The sequence below is a fragment of the Gorilla gorilla genome, chromosome 3, assembly GCF_029281585.2.
Source record: "Gorilla gorilla gorilla isolate KB3781 chromosome 3, NHGRI_mGorGor1-v2.1_pri, whole genome shotgun sequence".
NCBI classification, from domain to species: Eukaryota; Metazoa; Chordata; class Mammalia; order Primates; family Hominidae; genus Gorilla; species Gorilla gorilla.
The window spans coordinates 108,360,541-108,379,762 of record NC_073227.2 but is presented as its reverse complement, the minus strand read 5'-3'; the positions used below and the strand labels follow the sequence as shown (position 1 = coordinate 108,379,762).

Here is a 19,222-nt window from a genome sequence, read left to right as displayed (position 1 = left end):
TCTTTGTATTTAACACCAGGCTGGGACTCCTGCATTTTTCAGTTTCATAGATTGGCAAATTTAACTAACAGCAAGGAATAGCCAACTTTTTGTTTGAACAAGAAAGAACATTAAAAACACAGCAGGCAAAGAAAAAACTAAATGAAGAAATATGGGCCAGGCATAGTGGTCACACCTGTAATCCTAATACTTTGGGAGGCTGAGGCAGGAGGACTGCTTGAAGCCAGGAGTTTGAGACTGGCCTGGGCAGCAAGGTGAGACTCTGCCTCCACAAAAAAATTTTTAAAAAATTAGCCAGGCATGGTGATGCATGCCTGCAGTCCCAGCTACCTGAGCTACCTGGGAGGTTGAGGTCGGAAGATCACTTGAGCCTAGGAGTTTGAGGCTGCAGTGGGCCATGAGCCGTCTTAAAATAATAATAAAATAAATAAAGAGATGAAGAAATACATTACAGGTTGAGTATCCCTTATTTGAAATACTTGGGACCAGAAGTGTTTTGGATTTGGGATTTTCAAAAATATTTTGGAATGTTTGCATTATACTTACTGGTTCAGCATCCCTAATCTGAAAACCCAAAATCCAAACTGCTCCAATGAGAGCATTTCCTTTAAGCATGACCTTTGAGTATCATGTTTGTGCTCAAGAAGTTTTAGGTTTTGGAGCATTTCAGACTCACATATTTGGGTTAGGGATGCTCAACCTGGATCGCCTTCTTTTCATAAAAGATAATACATTCAACAGCTCCAAAGTAGGAAGGATGTAATGTCAGAATAAGAACTTTGTCTAAATAGAGCCTTGTAAAAATTTTCCTCATTTTCTTTATGCTTAGATTTCACTGTGACTGGAGAAGTCTGTCACCTACTAGCACTGTCTGTGGAGTGGCATTTAGAAACCACTGTCCTAGACTTCTCATAGGAAAGTGGCTTTTGTAATAACATTCATCTGTGTTCTCTGTACCTCAGTTACCACAGATTTTTGTTGTTGCTGTTTAACCATTTATTTTTGAAAGTTAATGGTAAAGCTTTGAATTTTTTTTTCTGACTATAAAAGCCCACTTATGTTTATTTTTAACTATTTTGTAAAAAGTATTCAAATGGAAGGCGGCTGTTAATTTTATTATAAATGTTAATAATTTAGGAAAGGCACGGTGGCTACCGCCTGTAATCCCACCACTTTGGGAGGCCAAGGTGGGCAGATTGCTTGCAGTCAGGAGTTTGAGACCAACATGGTGAAACCCTGTATCTACTACAAATACAAAAATTAGCCGGGCATGATGGCGTGTGCCTGTAGTCCTAGCTACTTGGGAGGCTGAGGCAAGAGAATCGCTTGAACCCGGGAGGCGGAGGTTGCAGTGAGTCGCGATTGCACCACTGCACTCCAGCCTGGGAGGCAGAGCAAGACTCCATCTCAAAAAAAAAGAAAGAAAGAAAGAAAAAAAGTTAACAATTTAAATAGCCACTAACTAACCAGAATAATTTCACATCTCTTGATAAGTCATTTTTTGTTTTCTTCACTCTCACGGACATTGTGGACTCTGCAGCTAATCAGGCTTCTCTTTTCAAGCTGATTACCAGCAAGCTTAGGGCCCAATTTGTAGCCCAATCTTAATAAGCATATGTGTTTTTATGAATGCATTTTTAAGCTTCATTAATAATCCATTATTTTTACTTTTGTTTTGTTTGCTTTTAATTTTGACTTTTTTATATCACGCTAACCATCCATTTTTATACATAATTGTGTTATATATTCTTTCTGGAATAAACAGGGTACTAATACATAAACCGACTGAGAGAGAGAGAGAGAGTGGTGGGGAATGGGCAAGAGACTCAATAACCCGCTACTTCTATAGTGTTTGATACATCTGTGGTGTTGTAGGTACCAAATCAAATCCGGTTCTCCTAAACCCGACCCACCCTCTCTTTCTCCAAGTCATCTCTCATCTGCTGATGTTCATGTTCGGTCAGTTCTTGGTCTCCATCTTGGTCGTACTTTGTGAATATTGCCTCAATCTCTGCATCAGTATGGCCCTTCCTGAAATTAGAGAGAGGATACAGATAAAAATCATTCCTTGTACCCAATTCACCCTGAACACAGAGACATCAAAATGCAGGAGGAAAGGAGAAATCACCAAATGGGGGCAAGTTTTCCTCTTATAACATGTTCCAGAAAGATACCTGCCTCTGGGGGAAAAAAAAAAAAGTATCTGTATGAGCCCTTGGGCTAGAAATACTCTCATCACCAAGAATTTATCTTTAGAAGCAGGAATTTTTCAGAACCTCAGGAAGCATGATTCTCACCCTTTGAGATCTTGTCGAAGTTCGTCAAAGTTTAACTTGCCTCCTCCTTGCCGCAGACTCTCTGAAATGTCATCCACGGTATTTTTTTTCAGTTTTAGTTTGACCAAAGCTTTATGGTAGCCCTATCAGAGAGAGAAAAAATAAAAGACTTGGTTTAGTGTATTCTCCTTTTGCATTTGTTTTACTTTCCATTCACAGTAGTAACTACTATAAACCTGGTGTACACTGGCCATTCAACAAGTATGTGCTGGATGAATGAATAATTAATGTATCCAGTTTTCCATAAAACACTTGTGGAACAGTTAAATGGAAAAAGTCAGGGTCTTTCAGTAAGTCATGAAGAACTAAGGGTCTTTCACTCATATGTGTATTCAAGTTTATGTGATAGAAACAAAAATTACTATATATGCTATAGCTGTCTGCCTCAGAGCATAAAGTACTGTGCAACAGTTCTTAGGAATACCAAGATACCTGAATCATGAATTGCATCTTTATTTTTTATATTATCTATCTCCTAGACAGTAATTTCCTTAAGTGTGTATAAACAAACAAACAAACAAAAAACCCAGTGAAATGTAGATGAGGATTTTCCCTTTTTTTGAGACAGGATCTTACTCTGTCACCCAGGCAGAAGGGCAGTGGCGTGATTCTGGCTCACTGCAGCCTCGACCTCCTGAGCTCAAGTGATTTTCCCAACTCAGCCCCCAACAAGTAGCTGGGACTACAGGTGTGAGTCACCACGCCTTGCTATTTTTTTTTTTTTTTTTGTAGAGACAGGGTCTCACCATGTTGCCCAGGCTGGTGTTGAACTCCTGAGCTCAAGCGATCTGCCTGCCTCGCCTTCCAAAGTGCTAGGATTACAGGGGTGAGCCACTGCCCCTGGCCGAGGATTTTTCACTAGCGAACTTTAGACCTGACCTTGCTTTGCACATAGTGCAACACTGTAAGTGACCATGCAAGCTGAAATTGTGCAAAATGATCTGAATAATCAGGGGGAAGAATTACAATTGTTCTGTGATCTTTACAACTTTTAATCAAAACATTAAACACTCCCTTAGTGTCAGTTATAAATGTATAGGGAGCTTAAAAAAGAAGAAAACTAATATTGATTTAATACACTAAAATGTAAAACATTAGAAACATTAAAAACTAAAGTGTTTTATTTCTTTGTAAAAAATGTATCCAGAGTAGTTTAAACAGCACTTGCCTTGTTTTCATTGTATAATATTACACTGTACACTTTACAATGTGGAGTGAACTTCTTTTCTATGCATTAGTGAATTGTCATATTCCTTCTTAAATGTGGATCAGCTTCCAACATATTTTTCTTTTATTTATTTTTGAGACACAGTCTTACCCTGTCACCTGGCTGGATTGCAGTGGTGCAATCTCAGCTTACTGCAACCTCCGCCTCCCTGGTTCAAGCAATTCTCGTGCCTCAGCCACTTGAGTAGCTGGAATTACAGGTGTGCACCATCATGTCTGGCTAATTTTTGTATTTTTAATAGAGACGGGGTTTCATCATGTTGATCAGGCTTGTCTCGACTTCCTGGCCTCAAGTGATCCACCCACCTTGGCCTCTCAAAGTGCTGGGATTACAGGAGTAAGCCACCATGTCCAGCCCCAACATTTTTTCTTTTGTACTTTCATTATTGTGAAATATCTCTAATAAGACTTCCCTTAATGTGAAGTTTTTTGCAGGCATCATTTCCTCAAGACATCTTCATCTGTTTTATCACAGCTATTTTCCTCATTTAAGTTGACAGACCTGCCCTAAGTTCTTCTGGCTCCACATCTGGATCTCTTGAATGATCGCAGTGTCAACACTCCTGTTTCTTCTTCACTCAGCTATTTCTTCTATAAATCCATTACTCTGTTTTGAATTTCACTTCCAGTGTTACCATTTTTCATTTCTTTGCTAGCCCATTCTTTTTTTCTTTTCTTTTCTTTTTTTTGAGATGGAGTTTCGCTCTTGTTACCCAGGCTGGAGTGCAATGGCACGATCTCGGCTCACTGCAACCTCTGCCTCCTAGGTGCAAGCGATTCTCCTGCCTCAGCCTCCCCAGTAGCTGGCATCTGTCACCACACCCAGCTAATTTTGTATTTTTAGTAGAGATGGGGTTTCACCATGTTGGCCGGGCTGGTCTTGAACTCCTGACCTCAGGTGATCCATCTGCCTTGGCCTCCCAACATGCATGAGCCACTGCACCCATTCTCTTTTTCAATTATCCATTTTTGTAAAATGTCACATGGGCTTATTACTGGAACAGAAGGAAGCAACACTACACGCTTTCTTTGTTTGTGAATTGGATAGCAGATGCTCAGTGACCAATTAGTAACAGACTGAAAATAGTGTCACGACTGGCCAGTGAGCCTGCTCAGCCTGCACATCTGTTACTCAGGTAACTGATCTATACACTGAAGAGCTAGCAGTGGAGTTTGTACTTTGTGCTGTTACTCAGAGTTAATATACTATGATAACTGAAATTTGAACTGTGTTGTTGAAGGTGGTGTTACATAACAAAACCGGGGTAACCAAAGTTTGTGTGTATCAGAATTGTGCCAAGTGAAGAGTGCTTGCATATACACTGGAGATTTGCTAAAATGTAAGCAACTGTTAGGCGGAATCAAGATAATGTGAATCTTAGGTCCCATCCCAAGGACTTTGTTTTAAGAGGCTTAAGTTTTCTATTATAACATATATCACAGATAACATAATCCTAAGGCTTGGACTAATAAAAAAAAAATTACAGTTAAGGAGCCACTATGACTTAGCAAAATGATGTTGGGAAACAAACTGTGTATTTTAAATGTGGTTATTTGTTGTTGTATACATTTTATACTTTAAACCAAATAAAGAAGTTACATTGAGAAGAACAAAGAGGCCCAACTTTCCTGTCCTGCCCTTCTATTTAACAATGAAACCCTTCCTGAGAAGGTGCGTAAGTAAAAGTTCTCAGGCCCCAGGCTATGGCCTGCATTCATGAATCTTTTCCTTTGCTTATTTTAAAACTGCCGTGGAAGGTCAAGGGTAAAGGGTGAACTACTAAGTATTTTCCTCTAAAACTTATTTTTTTTAAAATGGTAATTGAGATAGAAGAGGTGGAAATCCCTTTATATAATCTTCCCTTCTAGTTTATTCTCAACTCAGGATCCTGAAGTGAGAGCCAGCTACAGGAGATGTCAAAATAATAAAGGTGATGAACCTTCACCTCAGCTCTTAAAGTGTCAAAAGATTGTTGAGAATTTAATTCCAGGGCATAAAAGGATTCCCAGAATTAAAATTCAAGATAGCAGTATATCCATCAAGACTCCAAGATAGGGAACATTTAAATTATTCCTGAAATATAGCAATGTATTCTTTATTTCAAACAATTTCAATGGATCAATGTTGATTTGAAAATCTGGGTGAAACAATGCTCATTTTATGTCAGAAACAGAAGAATTCTGAGAATTAAGGTTTTTCCTACCTTTCTGATAAGATCTGAGAGTTCCATTTCAGCTTTCTGCTGTGCCAAGTCAGATTTCACTTCAGAGTAAGTATCATTGATGATGGCCAAAAACATATTCTGTTTGTAAATGAAAGGAGGGCAAAAATTAAAGGAAGAAACATAAATATAATTTGGAAATATCAATCAAAAAATTGACACATGCCTTTTTGTTTATCCTTTTTTTCCTAATCTGAGTGCTTTATGAAGACATAAATTTATTATTTATTTATTAAAAAAAATTTTTTTTTGAGACAAGTGTCTCACTGTGTTGCCCAGGCTGGAGTGCAGGGGTGTGACCTCAGCTTACTGCAACCTCTGCCTCCTGGGTTCAAGCAATTCTTGAGTCTCAGCCTCCTGAGTAGCTGGGATTACAGGCATGTGCCACTACGCCTGGCTAACTGTTGTATTTTTAGTAGAGACGGTGTTTCACCATGTTGGCCAGGCTGGTCTCGAACTCCTGGCCTCAAGTGATCTGCCCGCCTCGGCTTCCCAAAGTGCTGGGATTGCAGGCGTGAGCCACTGTGCCCAGCCTGATGTCATAAATTAATAGTTTTGCTGCCACATGTTTTGGGAAGATTATTTTCTCCGTTAAGTCATGCCACAGGAAAAATTTTATGATATACTTTGTGAAAACATACAAGAATAAAATACAACAAAATATTAGTATATTTACCTATGAATGGTGCGATTATTTTATTTAATATTATTTTTGCTTATCTATGTTCTCTATATTTAGAAACTTTTACATACACTACTGAAGGGTATAGAATTCTAAAAAGCTCTTCAAATTTCAACAGTTAACACAGATAAGTAGAATTGTATGCTTATTCCAAGTTTTTTTGTATAATCATATATGAAATTTACAGGACACATTTTTAAAGAGTTTCAAAGGCTGTTGCAAATAGGAATACAGCAGGCCTACTAGGGAGATAGTAAAGAAAAAGTTTCTGGAAGAGAGATAGACTTTGGAGTCAAGCAAACTTGGATTTCAGTCCTAGCACTGCTAAGATTGTTGCTCCACTTTTCTAAGTCTAATTTTAAAGAATTATTTATTTGTTTTACATTAATAAAATGGGAAAAATAATAGTATCTCCCTTACATATTTGTTGGGCTGGTTAGTGAGACAATCTATGTAAAGTGCTCAGGACAGGTCCTGATGCAGGTAAGTGCCACCTAATTGATAGCTACTATTACTATTCAGTAATGGTGAGTTCATTTTTCTGACCTTTCCCTTCCACAGTAGTAATGGTTTGCATTTCCAACAACAAACTTTCTCGAAGCACTGTATCCAGGAGATCAGGTCCCCCCCCCTCCCCAACTTTTTTTTTACATGCTCTTCCTTTGTTTTTCCTTTTTAACACATAACTGTGGTTTGCAAGTATTTCTATTTGATAATGTCTGTTTTCCCCACAAGTCTGAGGAATCTTCGTAAGGGCTGAATCAGGCTGTTTTCCTTACCCCGGTACTGACAGTATCTAATGTACTACCTCACAGTACACAATCCACAAAAAACACTACAGTGTGTATTATACAGTATATATGATATATATATATATATATGGATATAGTGGCTTAGTAAATATTTATTAAATGATTGAGAAATGAACAAATGAGAACGCTCTTATTTTAGTGGGCTATGAATCTCTGTATTAAGGAAGAATATTGTTTACAATTCTGTAGCAGAAATGAGAACAGAATATAGAATACATGTAAGTTTTTGACTAAATGCTCAATTCCAAGTGCAGATAATTGCAGTCCAAGTAACACCTTCTACCTCTCTCTTCCAACTCAGTGATCTAATGTTCTATTTTTGCTTCCAAGTGGCTGTTAACTAATGCCTGCCAATACCTTAATTGAAACAGATCAAAGTCTGGGACCTCTAAAGAGATTTCAAAAAATAGAAAGTGCTTGAGAAAGGTTCTTGAAGGTGTGGGAAGAGGAAGCTAGCTCACCCTCCTCTCCATCCTGTCTCCCGAGGTTCCCTGAATTATCAGATGGACATCTGCACCAGGATGTCTTTCCTGTTGATGTGGGGGAAGAGTGGGGTTATCCTGGTTCAGCTGAGCCACTTCATAACACTGTGCCTTCTTGTTAAACAGGGGCAATAAACTAATACCAGGCAATCGGCTCAGAAAGGTGGCCAACCCTACGCTCAGCTTGTCATTTCCTTAAAAGACAGGTTTGTATTGAAAGTAGACTTCTATCTATGTATGTGTCTATGTATGTATGTATGTATGTACGTATATATGTATCTATCCATCTATATCTCTGGGAGGTGCAAGGAGAGCAATTCTTTTTTGTGCAGTCGTACAAAACAATTTTAGTATAAAGACAGAAACTAAGAGCTTCTTTTCATGTTCTGGTGACTGATCTGGTAAGATGACTGAATACTCTAGATCTGGTAAGATGGCTGCCTACTAAAGGACCACATTCAAACAATTCCACATTTGAGCCTTTCCAGTTGCCACGACTCTATCCATCCTTTGTTTGGCAGACTGATAAACGGAGAAAACTAGGTGGCCTGAGATCAACTGAAGGGTCAGGTGCAGGACTCTCAATTCCTGGTTTTTGCCTTCTTAGTAGAGATTCAAGTACTCTAGAATCCGAAGTACTATCAATGGTAGAGTAACAGAGGCTTATTCTTCTCTCCATTGTTTTAATATATGATAGGAAGAAGAAGCTTAAGAGGTGTAAGTTTAAAAATGAGCCATAATCCATGCATACAGCAAGATACATATGAACTTGAATGATATTCCTGACCTTTTCAGTCCTGTTAAAGTACAGCTAGGAAACACACCTTTGTTTTACACCAGAGGCTGTGTCTCTCCGGAAAAAAAATTTTTTTTAAATAGGAAATTAATACAGTACATCTAATACCCAATCAATAAATACCATATACTTAACCAGTAATACCTGGACTGACTTTAGAGTTATTACACTGAATTACTGAAAATGTGATCACTTAACCTTCCTCAAAGGATCTTTACACAATTTATTGAAATGGAAAAAATGTTATTTTCTTAAGAAAATTGTTCTTAAGATGACTGTTAGTGTTTAGATGAAAAATACTGCCTAAATTAAGCTGGCTTAACACCTTCTCAGTAGACAAGTGAATATATAAATGTTAAGAAAAAGAACAAAACACCTTAAAAAAATCTTAATTAACTTAGGGCAAAAACATTAAAAATGTTCATTTGTACCAAATCAAGAGAATAACAAAATTATTTTTGAAAATAATTTTCATGCAATTTCCATTCATTGTTACATTTAGTTTTAAACTTAATTATTTGAATATTCTCTGTAGGCAGTCTCTAGATGAATGAGATATAAATAATTTAAAACAGAATATTCTAATTTTGACATGCAATGATTCACTCAACTATTACTCGACATCTTAGATCTAGCTTGCTTTTCCGTTCTTATTTTTTAAAAAGAAGAGAGAAAAGTCATGCTAGCAAGTGACTACGAAAGTGCTGACATATGTGTTTAAAAAGCATGTAAGCATATTCTACTTTTTAGGCAAAGCACTATTTTAGGTATCTTTATAAATTTGTACTTGATCTAATTTCTTTTTTGCATGGAATAGATACATATATAGAGAGAGAAATGAAAGACCATGGAAGAGATCTAATTTTTTTTGCATTGAATAGACACATATACATGGATCAATGAAAGACCACAGAAAAGACATTTGATATGAGTCTCAAAACTGTGAATTAATAAAAGGAAAATAAGTTTTCCAACATCCACACTTTTTTCTACTTCCTGGGTCTTTATTTAAAAATGATAGGACATAAAGTGTGAGAGAAAAGAGAAGACAAGGATTTACGAAGTTTAAATTGAACCTCACTATAAATAAAAATGTACATACCAAAAGAATGAAGAACATAAAGAACACAAATGTAGTGAAATAAATTGGTCCCAAAACTCGATTAGCTTCCTCAATCTCTGCAAAGTTGATATCGCCCAAAATGATACGGAATTGAGTGAAGCTATAAAAATAAAACAAAACACCACAATACAAAAACAAAGAATGTCCACTAGTTGATGCAACATTTCTTAAAGATGATTTCATATTTTTGGACCTTTTAGCAGTATAGGTAGCTGCCAAATAATAGAAAATTGTCAATCCCATTTAGAAAGTCTTGCTACTTTTATCAGCAATTAAAGCCTTCTGCAATAATAATAAAATGCTTTCATGCTACAGAGGTTATTTCCATTTGGTTAAAAAGAAAACACAAGCTGGCCGCGGTGGATCACGTCTGTAATCCCAGCACTTTGGGAGGACGAGGCGGGCGGATCACGAGGTCAGGAGTTCGAGAACAGCCTGGCCAATATAGTGAAACCCCGTCTCTACTAAAAATACAAAAATTAGCTGGGCGTGGTGGCATGCGCCCGTAATCTCAGCTATTCGGGAGGCTGAGGCAGGAGAATCGCTTGAACCCGGGAGGCAGAGGTTGCAGTGAGCTGAGATTACACCGCTGCACTCTAGCTTGGGCAATGGAACGAGACTCCATCTCAAAAAAAAAAAAAAAAAAGAAAATACAATTATTATTCAATAACTTATAAAGCAATTGGCTATAACATTTCAACACATAATCTAGGTAAAACATCTTAACCCTAAACCTTGACAACAGTCACCTCGGTCTAAAGTTAAAAATTTCTTTAAAAAAAAAAAAACAGGGCCTGGTGTGGTGGCTCATGCCTGTAATCCCAGTACTTTTGGAAGCTGAGGGGAGAGGAGAGTGTGAGGCCCTGGAGTTCAATACCACCCTGGGCTACACAGTGAGATCCCTTCTCATAAAAAAACTAAAAAATTGGCCAGGCATGGTGGCATACACTTGTAGTCCCAGCTACTCAGAAGGCTGAGGCAGCAGGATTGCTTGAGCCTAGGAGTTCAAGGCTGCAGTGAGCTATGATTGCACCACTGCACTCCAGCCTGGGCAACAGAGCAAGACCATGCCTCAAAAACAAAACAAAACAAAAAAACCCCAAAAACCCAAAATGGTTTGAGTTCAAAGATCCAATATTCTGACAAGTACTTAAAATGGGATCAAAGTGGCCAAGTGTTGTCAGTGCTGGGTCTTAGCAAAATCACTTTTATCAACAGCAATATTAATTTGAGATATCTATGCACAAAACCCTATTACTTCCATTCCTTTTTAAACTAACTCCTTTCTAAATGGCATAGAAATCTGACACTGGCTGCTTTTTGTTGTTTTATTTCACATTTGGGATCTTTGGAAAAAAAACTGAAAATTCTTGTACTGGTCTGAGTTTACCTTAGAATATTAGAAATATCTTGTTTTTTTCCTTAGAAAATAACTTGAAGTTCTAAATATATGGCGACAATATTCAACAGGAGTAAGAATATAGGCAAACAGCCTTCTAGAAGCTACCATCTGCATTTGGTGCAAAGAAAACCTCAGTCTTCAGAACAGTGTTGTTTTCCTATGGCTGTTAACTGTATTTTACTACTTTGGGCTGCTATCTTAAGCATCAGCATTTCAGGATGCATTGTCTTCTTTGCATTGGTAGATCAATGTTTTGGGAAAAGGTAATTAATTCTTATTTAAAATAACTGGTTTTAAATAATTGGTGGTCATATAGCAACCTCATATGAAGATTTATTCTTGAGAAGCAGTGACAACTCTGATTAAATTTTTCTTCTTAATTTCGTATATACTTACATACACTCTTGGAAAGTACTGAAGTCATCGACCTGAGTGCCAAAGACAAGGTATGCCAACTGAGCATACGCTAGGAAAATAATGAAGAACATAATAGCAAAGCCAAACAGGTCTTTGGCACATCGAGACATGGTTGTCGAGAGCTGGCTCATGGTCCTGTTAAAATTGATGAATTTGAAGAGCTGTAAGAGAGAGAAGACATCAATAGATGAATGGATAAACAAAGTGGTGTGACTGTATATAATAAAACATTATTTCATCCTGAAAAGAAATTAAATTCTGACAGGTTACAACATGGATGAACCTTGAAAACATTATGCAAAGTGAAATAAGCCTGACACAAAAGGACAAATACTGTATGATTCCACTTAAATTAGGTACTTAGAACAGTCAAACTCACAGTGACAGAAAGTAGAATGGAGGTTACCAGGGACTGGGGGAATTGGGAGTTAGTGTTCAATAGATACAAAGTTTCAGTTTAGAATAATGAAAAAGTTCTGAAAATAATGCAGCATAATGGCGATGGCTGCACAACACTGTGAATGTACTTAATGCCACTGAATTGTACACTTAAGCATGGTTAAAACGGTAGGTTTTATGCTATCTACAATTAAAAAAAAAAAAAAAAGGCTGAGTGCAGTGGCTCACATCTATAATCCCGGCACTTTGGAAGACTGAGGCAGGAGGATCGCTTGAGCCCATTAGTTTAAGATCAGCCTGGGCAATATGGCAAGATTCTGTTTCATTAGAAAATAAAAATAAATTAGTCAGGTGTGGTGGCACACACCTGTGGTTTCAGCTACTTAGGAGGCTGAGGTGGGAGGGTTGCTTGAGTCTGGGAGGTCGAGGCTGCTGTGAACTGTGACTAGTGATGCTTTCCCCACAAAAAGGATTAAAGTAAAAGAGAGGGAAAAAACTTCACACAAATAAAAATTAATTATAAAACCCCCCAGGAAATTCTTGTTGCATAATATTAACTGTCATTTATTGTGCATCAGTTATATGTGGAGGGCTTTATGTACATTGCCTCAAATCTCTGCAATGTCTGAAATATTGGCATTCTATCCCCAGGAGTCAGCTGGGGCCTGCAGCCAGCTGCTCTGCCTGAACTGCAAAGCCTGCTCTGCCTGACTGCAAAGAAATATTGAGCATGTTGGTAGATAGTGAACCCTGCTGGTAGACAGTGAACCCTGCAAAGCCATATTGAGCATGTTGGTAGATAAGGCACTGAGGATGGCTGCCCAGATTGTGTAGCTCTAGGTAGAAGCCTCAGTTGAAGAGCACATGATGAGATATTAGAAGTAGAGTCATGAGGCCGGGCGCGGTGGCTCAAGCCTGTAATCCCAGCACTTTGGGAGGCCGAGGTGGGTGGATCACGAGGTCAGGAGATCGAGACCATCCTGGCTAACATGGTGAAACCCTGTCTCTACTAAAAATATAAAAAATTAGCCGGGCGTGGTGGCAGCCGCCTGTAGTCCCAGCTACTCGGGAGGCTGAGGCAGGAGAATGGCGTGAACCCAGGAGACGGAGGTTGCAGTGAGCTAAGATCGTGCCACTGCACTCCAGCCTGGGCGACAGAGCAAGATTCCGTCTCAAAAAAAAAAAAAGTAGAGTCACGATCCCTGCCTTAAAGAACTTAATGATAAAGTATCGAGGGGCAAGACACTTCCAAGAGAAGCACTAAATAAAACACATCAGCCTGAGACACATGTTGTAGGAAAATCTCTAGAAGTTTAAAGGTCTGTTATACATTGTTACTGGCCACAGTGAAATATTTTTTGAGGACTGCTGTAATCACATTACTTAATCATTACTTAATACAATCCCAATTCATTTGAGATCTTTTTTTTTTTTTTTTTTTTGAGACAAAGTGCTGCTCTGTTGCCCAGGCTGGAGTGCAGTGGCATGATTCAGCTCACCGCAACCTCTGCTTCCTGGGTTCAAGCAATTCTCCTGCCTCAGACTCCCAAGTAGCTGGGATCATAGGCACGTGCCACCACACCCAGCTAATTTTTTTTTTTTTTTTGTATTTTTAGTAGGGACAGGGTTTCACCATGTTGGCCAGGCTGGTCTCAAACCCGATGTCAGGTGATCTGCCCGCCTCGGCCTCCCAAAGTGCGTGAGCCACTGTGCCCAGCTGAGATCTTGATTATTATTACTATCTTGATTATTATTATTAAACTAATAATAATCAAGGAAACTTCAGTAATTCTCAGGCAGCACCTGCCATCCTTTCACCAGCACAGGCTCTGACTGTGCTATCCAAACATGTGTGGATATCTAAATTCAAATTTAAATTAAGTAAGATTAAATACAATTAAAAATTCAGTCCCTTGGTCCTACTAGCCACATGTTAAGTGTTCCATGCCTATACATGGTTAGTGGCTACTGTCTAGGACAATGAAAATATAGAACATTTCCATCACCACAGAACATTCTTATTACTATTATTATTTTTGCTATTTGATTATTATTACTATGTTGTGATCAAGGTTTTGTGCTTTAGTGATGGTTTCTCTTGAACAAGCATGTCAATAAATAGATAGCATGAGAAATACAGGATAAAGTCTATGCATTTTTTTTTTTTTTTTGAGACAGGGTCTCACTCTGTTGCCCAGGCTGGAGTGCAGCGGTGCGATCTTGGCTCACTGCACCCTCTGCCTTCTGGATTCAAGCAATCCTCCCGCCTAAGCCTCCTAAGTAGCTAGGACTACAGGCACGTGCCACCACCCCCAGCTAATTTTTGTATTTTTAGTAGAGATGAGGTTTTGCCATGTTGCCGAGGCTGGTCTCAGACTCCTGGGCTCAGGGGACCTATCTCGGCCTCCCAAAATGCTGGGATTACAGGCATGAGCCATTGCGCCGGGTCCAAGTCTATGTCTTGTGATAAACCTCAGGTCTTCTAGGTATGAATACCAACTCAGAAAAGTACATAACGGGTAAGTACCTTCCAGAACAGTGCTTTTCAAGAGAACGTTCTGTGATGATGGAAATGTTCTACATTTCCACTGTCCTAGACAGTAGCCATTGAACACTTAATGTGTGGCCAGTAGGACCAAGGAACTGCGTTTTTAATTGTATTTAAGCTTAACTAATTTAAATTTGAATTTAAATAGGCACATGTGGCTAGTACTTACTGTCTGGACAGCACAATCAGAGCCTGTGCTGGTGACCGAATGGCAGCTGCTGCCTGAGAATTATTGAAATTTCCTGCATCTCCAGAATTGAGGCTTGTTGTATATGAAATGTCATAACCTTTCACACACATGGAAATGCACATTATATCTTGGGACAATAAGGAAAATAGTGAGCAAGGAATTATTTGGAAGCAGTGTCCGTTCCAACCTTAATTCTAGGTAAAGCTTCCCTTACAGCCTCTACCTGGAAAAGAGGCAATCCCTTCCAGCAAGCATTTCCAAGTGCAGCAACTCTCCCCTTCCCTCCACCTGCTCCTTCCCTCTCTTTCTCTAAGTTCCTTTTCCTTCACCTGTTTATCTCATCTGTTAGCAGCCTGGGGCCCCAGGCCCAGCTAACACACTGAAAGGCCTCTTACTGCATTTGTTAAACAAAACCTATAGGGACTGATCTTGCACTAATTCAGATAGCAGAAGTATGTCATTGACAGTGAGAGGAATGATCACATGAGTCTCAATAGTTTACTTTATACGTAAAATATGAGGCCTGGCACAGTGGCTCATGCCTGTAATCCCAGCACTTTGGGAGGCTGAGGTGGGAGGATTACTTGAACCCAGGAGTTCAAGACCAGCCTGGGCAACATAGCGAGACCTTGTCTCTACAAAAAAATTTAAAAATTAGCCGGGTATGGTGGCACATGCCTGTAGTCCCAGTGACTTCGGAGGATGAGGTGGGAGGATCGCTTGGGCCTGGGAAGTCGAGGCTGCAATGAGCTGTAATCATACCACTGCACTCCAGCCTGGGTGACAGAGTGACACCCTGTCTCAAAACAAAGTAAATATCGAGTAGCTTTGGCTGGTCACTTGAATTTCAAATTCAAGTATTCCATGATTTTGTGGAACTCATTTTTTTTAAAGAAAATATTATTTAAAATGTAGAACATGAAATTTATAAATTACCTTAATCCAGACAAAAAATACTGTGACAGCAGCTATATTGTTGAACTGTATCTGCCAATATGCCAGATGCTCAAAGTTGGGGAAAGTATTTTGATCTTCCAGAAACTGTAGTAGCACCTCCACATTTGATGTTCTGTGTATGTTAATTCCTATAGCTACCACTGACAGCTGAAAAGCAAAATATTTATATTTTATTACAGTGTTTTAGAAATATGAAACTTACCTTAATATGACTAGTATATTTTTCTTCACCAATGTATTAATTATAAGGGCTCAGCATTATACTTACCCAATGTCATTCTTAAAAGTCACTCACTCAAATGGAAAGTGTTAAGCCCTGCCATAAAATAAGTAAAACAATATATTGCTTGCATTTCCTTAGTTCGGAATAGAAACTCAACGAAGGCATGCATGCATGCGTGTGCACATATGCATTACACACACGTACATGCATACACAGAAGAGATCACACTATAACAGACTCAAACTCAAAGAGGAATGCTTTCTGTTTTTTCTGCCACCTTCATTTTAATCACTTTCCACCCTCTTGCTTTCTTGCCTTCATCCTGCTTTCTGTTTTTATTTGTGATTTTTAAATTTAAAATTTTTCGGTTTCTCTTCATTCTCCAATTGCCAGCCATTCTTTGCTCTGTTTAACAAAAATATAGTAGATGTCTATGTATACAGCACTGTGCAAGGGCTAAGAGGAACAAACAGAATTAAACTGCATAAATCCTGCCCTCGAGACTCAAGAGCAGATAAACACATGAAGTTAAATAATACAAAAAACTACTAAACAGTTGGTATCACACAACATAAAGTGAAGAGGGACAAAAGATATCCTAAAAATGAGTGCCCATGAGAACAAAGAATGAGCTTGGGCTTGAAAGACAGTGGGAATGATGAACACAGAGGGCTCAAGAAGGCCTGCAGTGGGAATATATAAGCCAAGGGCTTCTCTCTTGCTCATTTCTGTCCCTTAACTCATGACCCTACAACTTTCCACATATGCTTTGGTTCTAAGCTTTACAATCAGATCCAAGGGGACACTGCCCTCTCCTTGGCATCCATCACCACTAAATGTAGACAGTGCTAGGGGTTAGTCATAACAACCTGGCCCCACCAGGGGGTCTGAATCTGCAGCAGGTGGGCTGTGGCAGGTGCTGCGGTCTTTGCTGTCCATTCTCTCTTCTTAGGAATCATGGCCAGAGACCACTTCATTAGCCCTCCCTTCCTGAGATGACCATCGAGATCATCGTCCCATTGATTCTCATAGCAAAGACCAGCCTGGTTGCTGATCACAGCTAAAAAGCCAACCTCACCATCTTCCTTTCCTTCCTTATCTGTGAAGGATTTCCAGAGCCAGTCTTGTATTTTTGTGTTGGTGGTGGGAATGATGAACACAGCAGGCTCAAGAAGGCCTGCAGTGGGAATAGGCTTCTCCTGAGATGAGGAGCTCATCTCAGCTAATACATGTAGAAAAACATTTGGGTTGGTGGACTGGATCCAATGGTAACTCTTTACCCAACTCTCACTAGGTATAATTTGTTATGCAGTCCAGTTGTTTTTACTCTGCACAGGACAAATGTTTATAAAATTATGAAGAAGATGGTCATTTATACAACATCAATGTCTTTGAAACCTTTCCTTCCAAATAGGGAAGATGAGGAAAGAGATTTTGTGAGCATTTGCATTGTTACATCACTCCTGAGTTTTCTGTGGGATTCTCATCCCTATCTACAAAAGAACTTTCTCTCCATACCAGAAAATTGGGAGGGCAGAGATTTGGGTGATTTTGTTCACTCCTATATCCCCAGTGCCTAGAACAGTGGTAAGTACATAGTAGGTGCTCAGAAAACACTCGTTGAATAAATGAATCAGTCAGGCCAGGCGCGGTGGTTCACGCCTGTAATCCCAGCATTTTGGGAGGCTGAGGTGGGTGGATCACGAGGTCAGGAGATCGACACCATCCTGGCTAACTCGGTGAAACCCTGTCTCTACTAAAAATACAAAAAATTAGCCGGGCGTGGTGGCAGGCACCTGTAGTCCCAGCTACTCAGGAGGCTGAGGAGGGAGAATGGCGTGAACCCGGGAGGCAGAGCTTGCAGTGAGACGAGATGGTGCCACTGCACTCAAGCCTGGGTGACAGTGCAAGACTCCGTCTCAAAAAAAAAAAAATTTACCCTGTACAACCTAGCAAGTGGTCAATAAATTATTTGAGTTTAAATTCCTTAATAGTCTTCTTTTTTTCAAGTAATTCTGCTAGTTTTGAAAGACTATTGCTCAGGACAAATGGCTGACTGATGCAGCCTGTGTACTTCAGAACATATGTTGGGGAAACAAAAAAGGAAAATAAAGAAAATTTCAAAGTGATTTCAAGATGTGATTATATTTATATTTAGAATATAATTTCTTTTCAGGTTTTGGGTAAGCATAAGCAAATTTTGGCTAGATAAAACAAAAAGCACTGGCTCTTTCCATTGGTTTGAAGGTCCAGTGGAGCATAGGGTGTGTTTTGTGGGTGAGCAGAAAGCATGCCCTCACTTCTACACTTGGTCAGCAAAAGTTTCAAAGGACAAGTGAGATTCCAGTGGCCCTTCCTTGTTCTTTATAAACAAAAAGCACACTGTCTGAATTGTTGTCTGGCAGTATTAAGTGTTGTTTAAAAAAAAAATTGAAAAGCACAGTGAAGCAAGTTTTCAAAGAAACACTTGCAAAATGCTGTGGCTGTTGAGCCAAAGAGACAATTTCTATGATATCATTGCCTTTTTTCCTATTGGTCGCCAAAGCGGGTGCAAGGCAATTCACTGGGCTATGGGAAGAAAATGTTACAACTTCTAGGTAGGTGGTAAGAAAGTTCTGGAATTCTATTTGTATTAACTTTTATCCCAGTCTTTAAAATTCTATGTATGTGTATGTTTTACGGATGTACCTGTTACACCAAAGTAGGCACACAATTTACAAATAAAGATAATACATTAGGGTGTGTAGTAGCCAAAGCTTTCACTGATAGGTGTGTATGATCAAAAAGGGTGAATACCACTGACTAGTCTTTTGTTGATACTGAGTTCTTTGGTTAAAATATAAAAAGGAAGTCTGTTCTTAATTAGCATATCATACTTACCTTTCTACCATTATTTCAATGGCCTAAACATAAATAAATCCATATAAGCCAAGAGGCAGGGTTTGCATCCTTTTAGCTCCAAACAATAATTGTGTTCTGGAATAATTGTCAATGTATATGGCCTGCACTCTGCCATCAATCCGAACAGAAATATTCTGAAAAATTATTTCCAGTATTATTGTCTCTCCTGTTTCCTTAAATGCTAAAATTCTTGTGTAATTCTGTTCATTATTAATACATTGAGAATTTGGGGATCAAGGGTTTACCTTGATTTGTGTGATGTTACATGGCCATCGTAAAAGATGGGATCCACTTCTAACTGCATCATGGTCTGATGGGGTCAACACCATCTATTCTACAGGAATTTTTACTTTAAGTAAAAACTCTTTCTAAAGTGCACATATCCATGACTTGAGAGGCAGTGGCAGAGTAGTGAAGAGGGTTAGTATGAGGAACAAATGAGCTTCTGTACCATGAAAAGCACCCGGAAATGCCTAACACAGTAGCTTCTAAAGTGTTAGCCATT

The 19,222-nt window shown here is 39.0% G+C and overlaps 1 protein-coding gene across 2 annotated transcripts in view; it reads right to left on the bottom strand.

Moving 5' to 3' along the window:
* Positions 1-19,222, bottom strand: part of PKD2 (polycystin 2, transient receptor potential cation channel) — a 70,012-nt gene that overhangs the window by 9,962 nt on the left and 40,828 nt on the right. For both annotated transcript variants that reach the window (XM_004039107.5, XM_055384628.2), the window contains 6 exons: positions 15,573-15,740; positions 11,479-11,660; positions 9,660-9,780; positions 5,768-5,866; positions 2,298-2,419; positions 1,914-2,031 (listed from right to left, as the gene is read on the bottom strand). In XM_004039107.5, the coding sequence (XP_004039155.4) occupies positions 1,914-2,031; positions 2,298-2,419; positions 5,768-5,866; positions 9,660-9,780; positions 11,479-11,660; positions 15,573-15,740 (810 nt within the window). The remainder of the gene's footprint in view (positions 1-1,913; positions 2,032-2,297; positions 2,420-5,767; positions 5,867-9,659; positions 9,781-11,478; positions 11,661-15,572; positions 15,741-19,222) is intronic.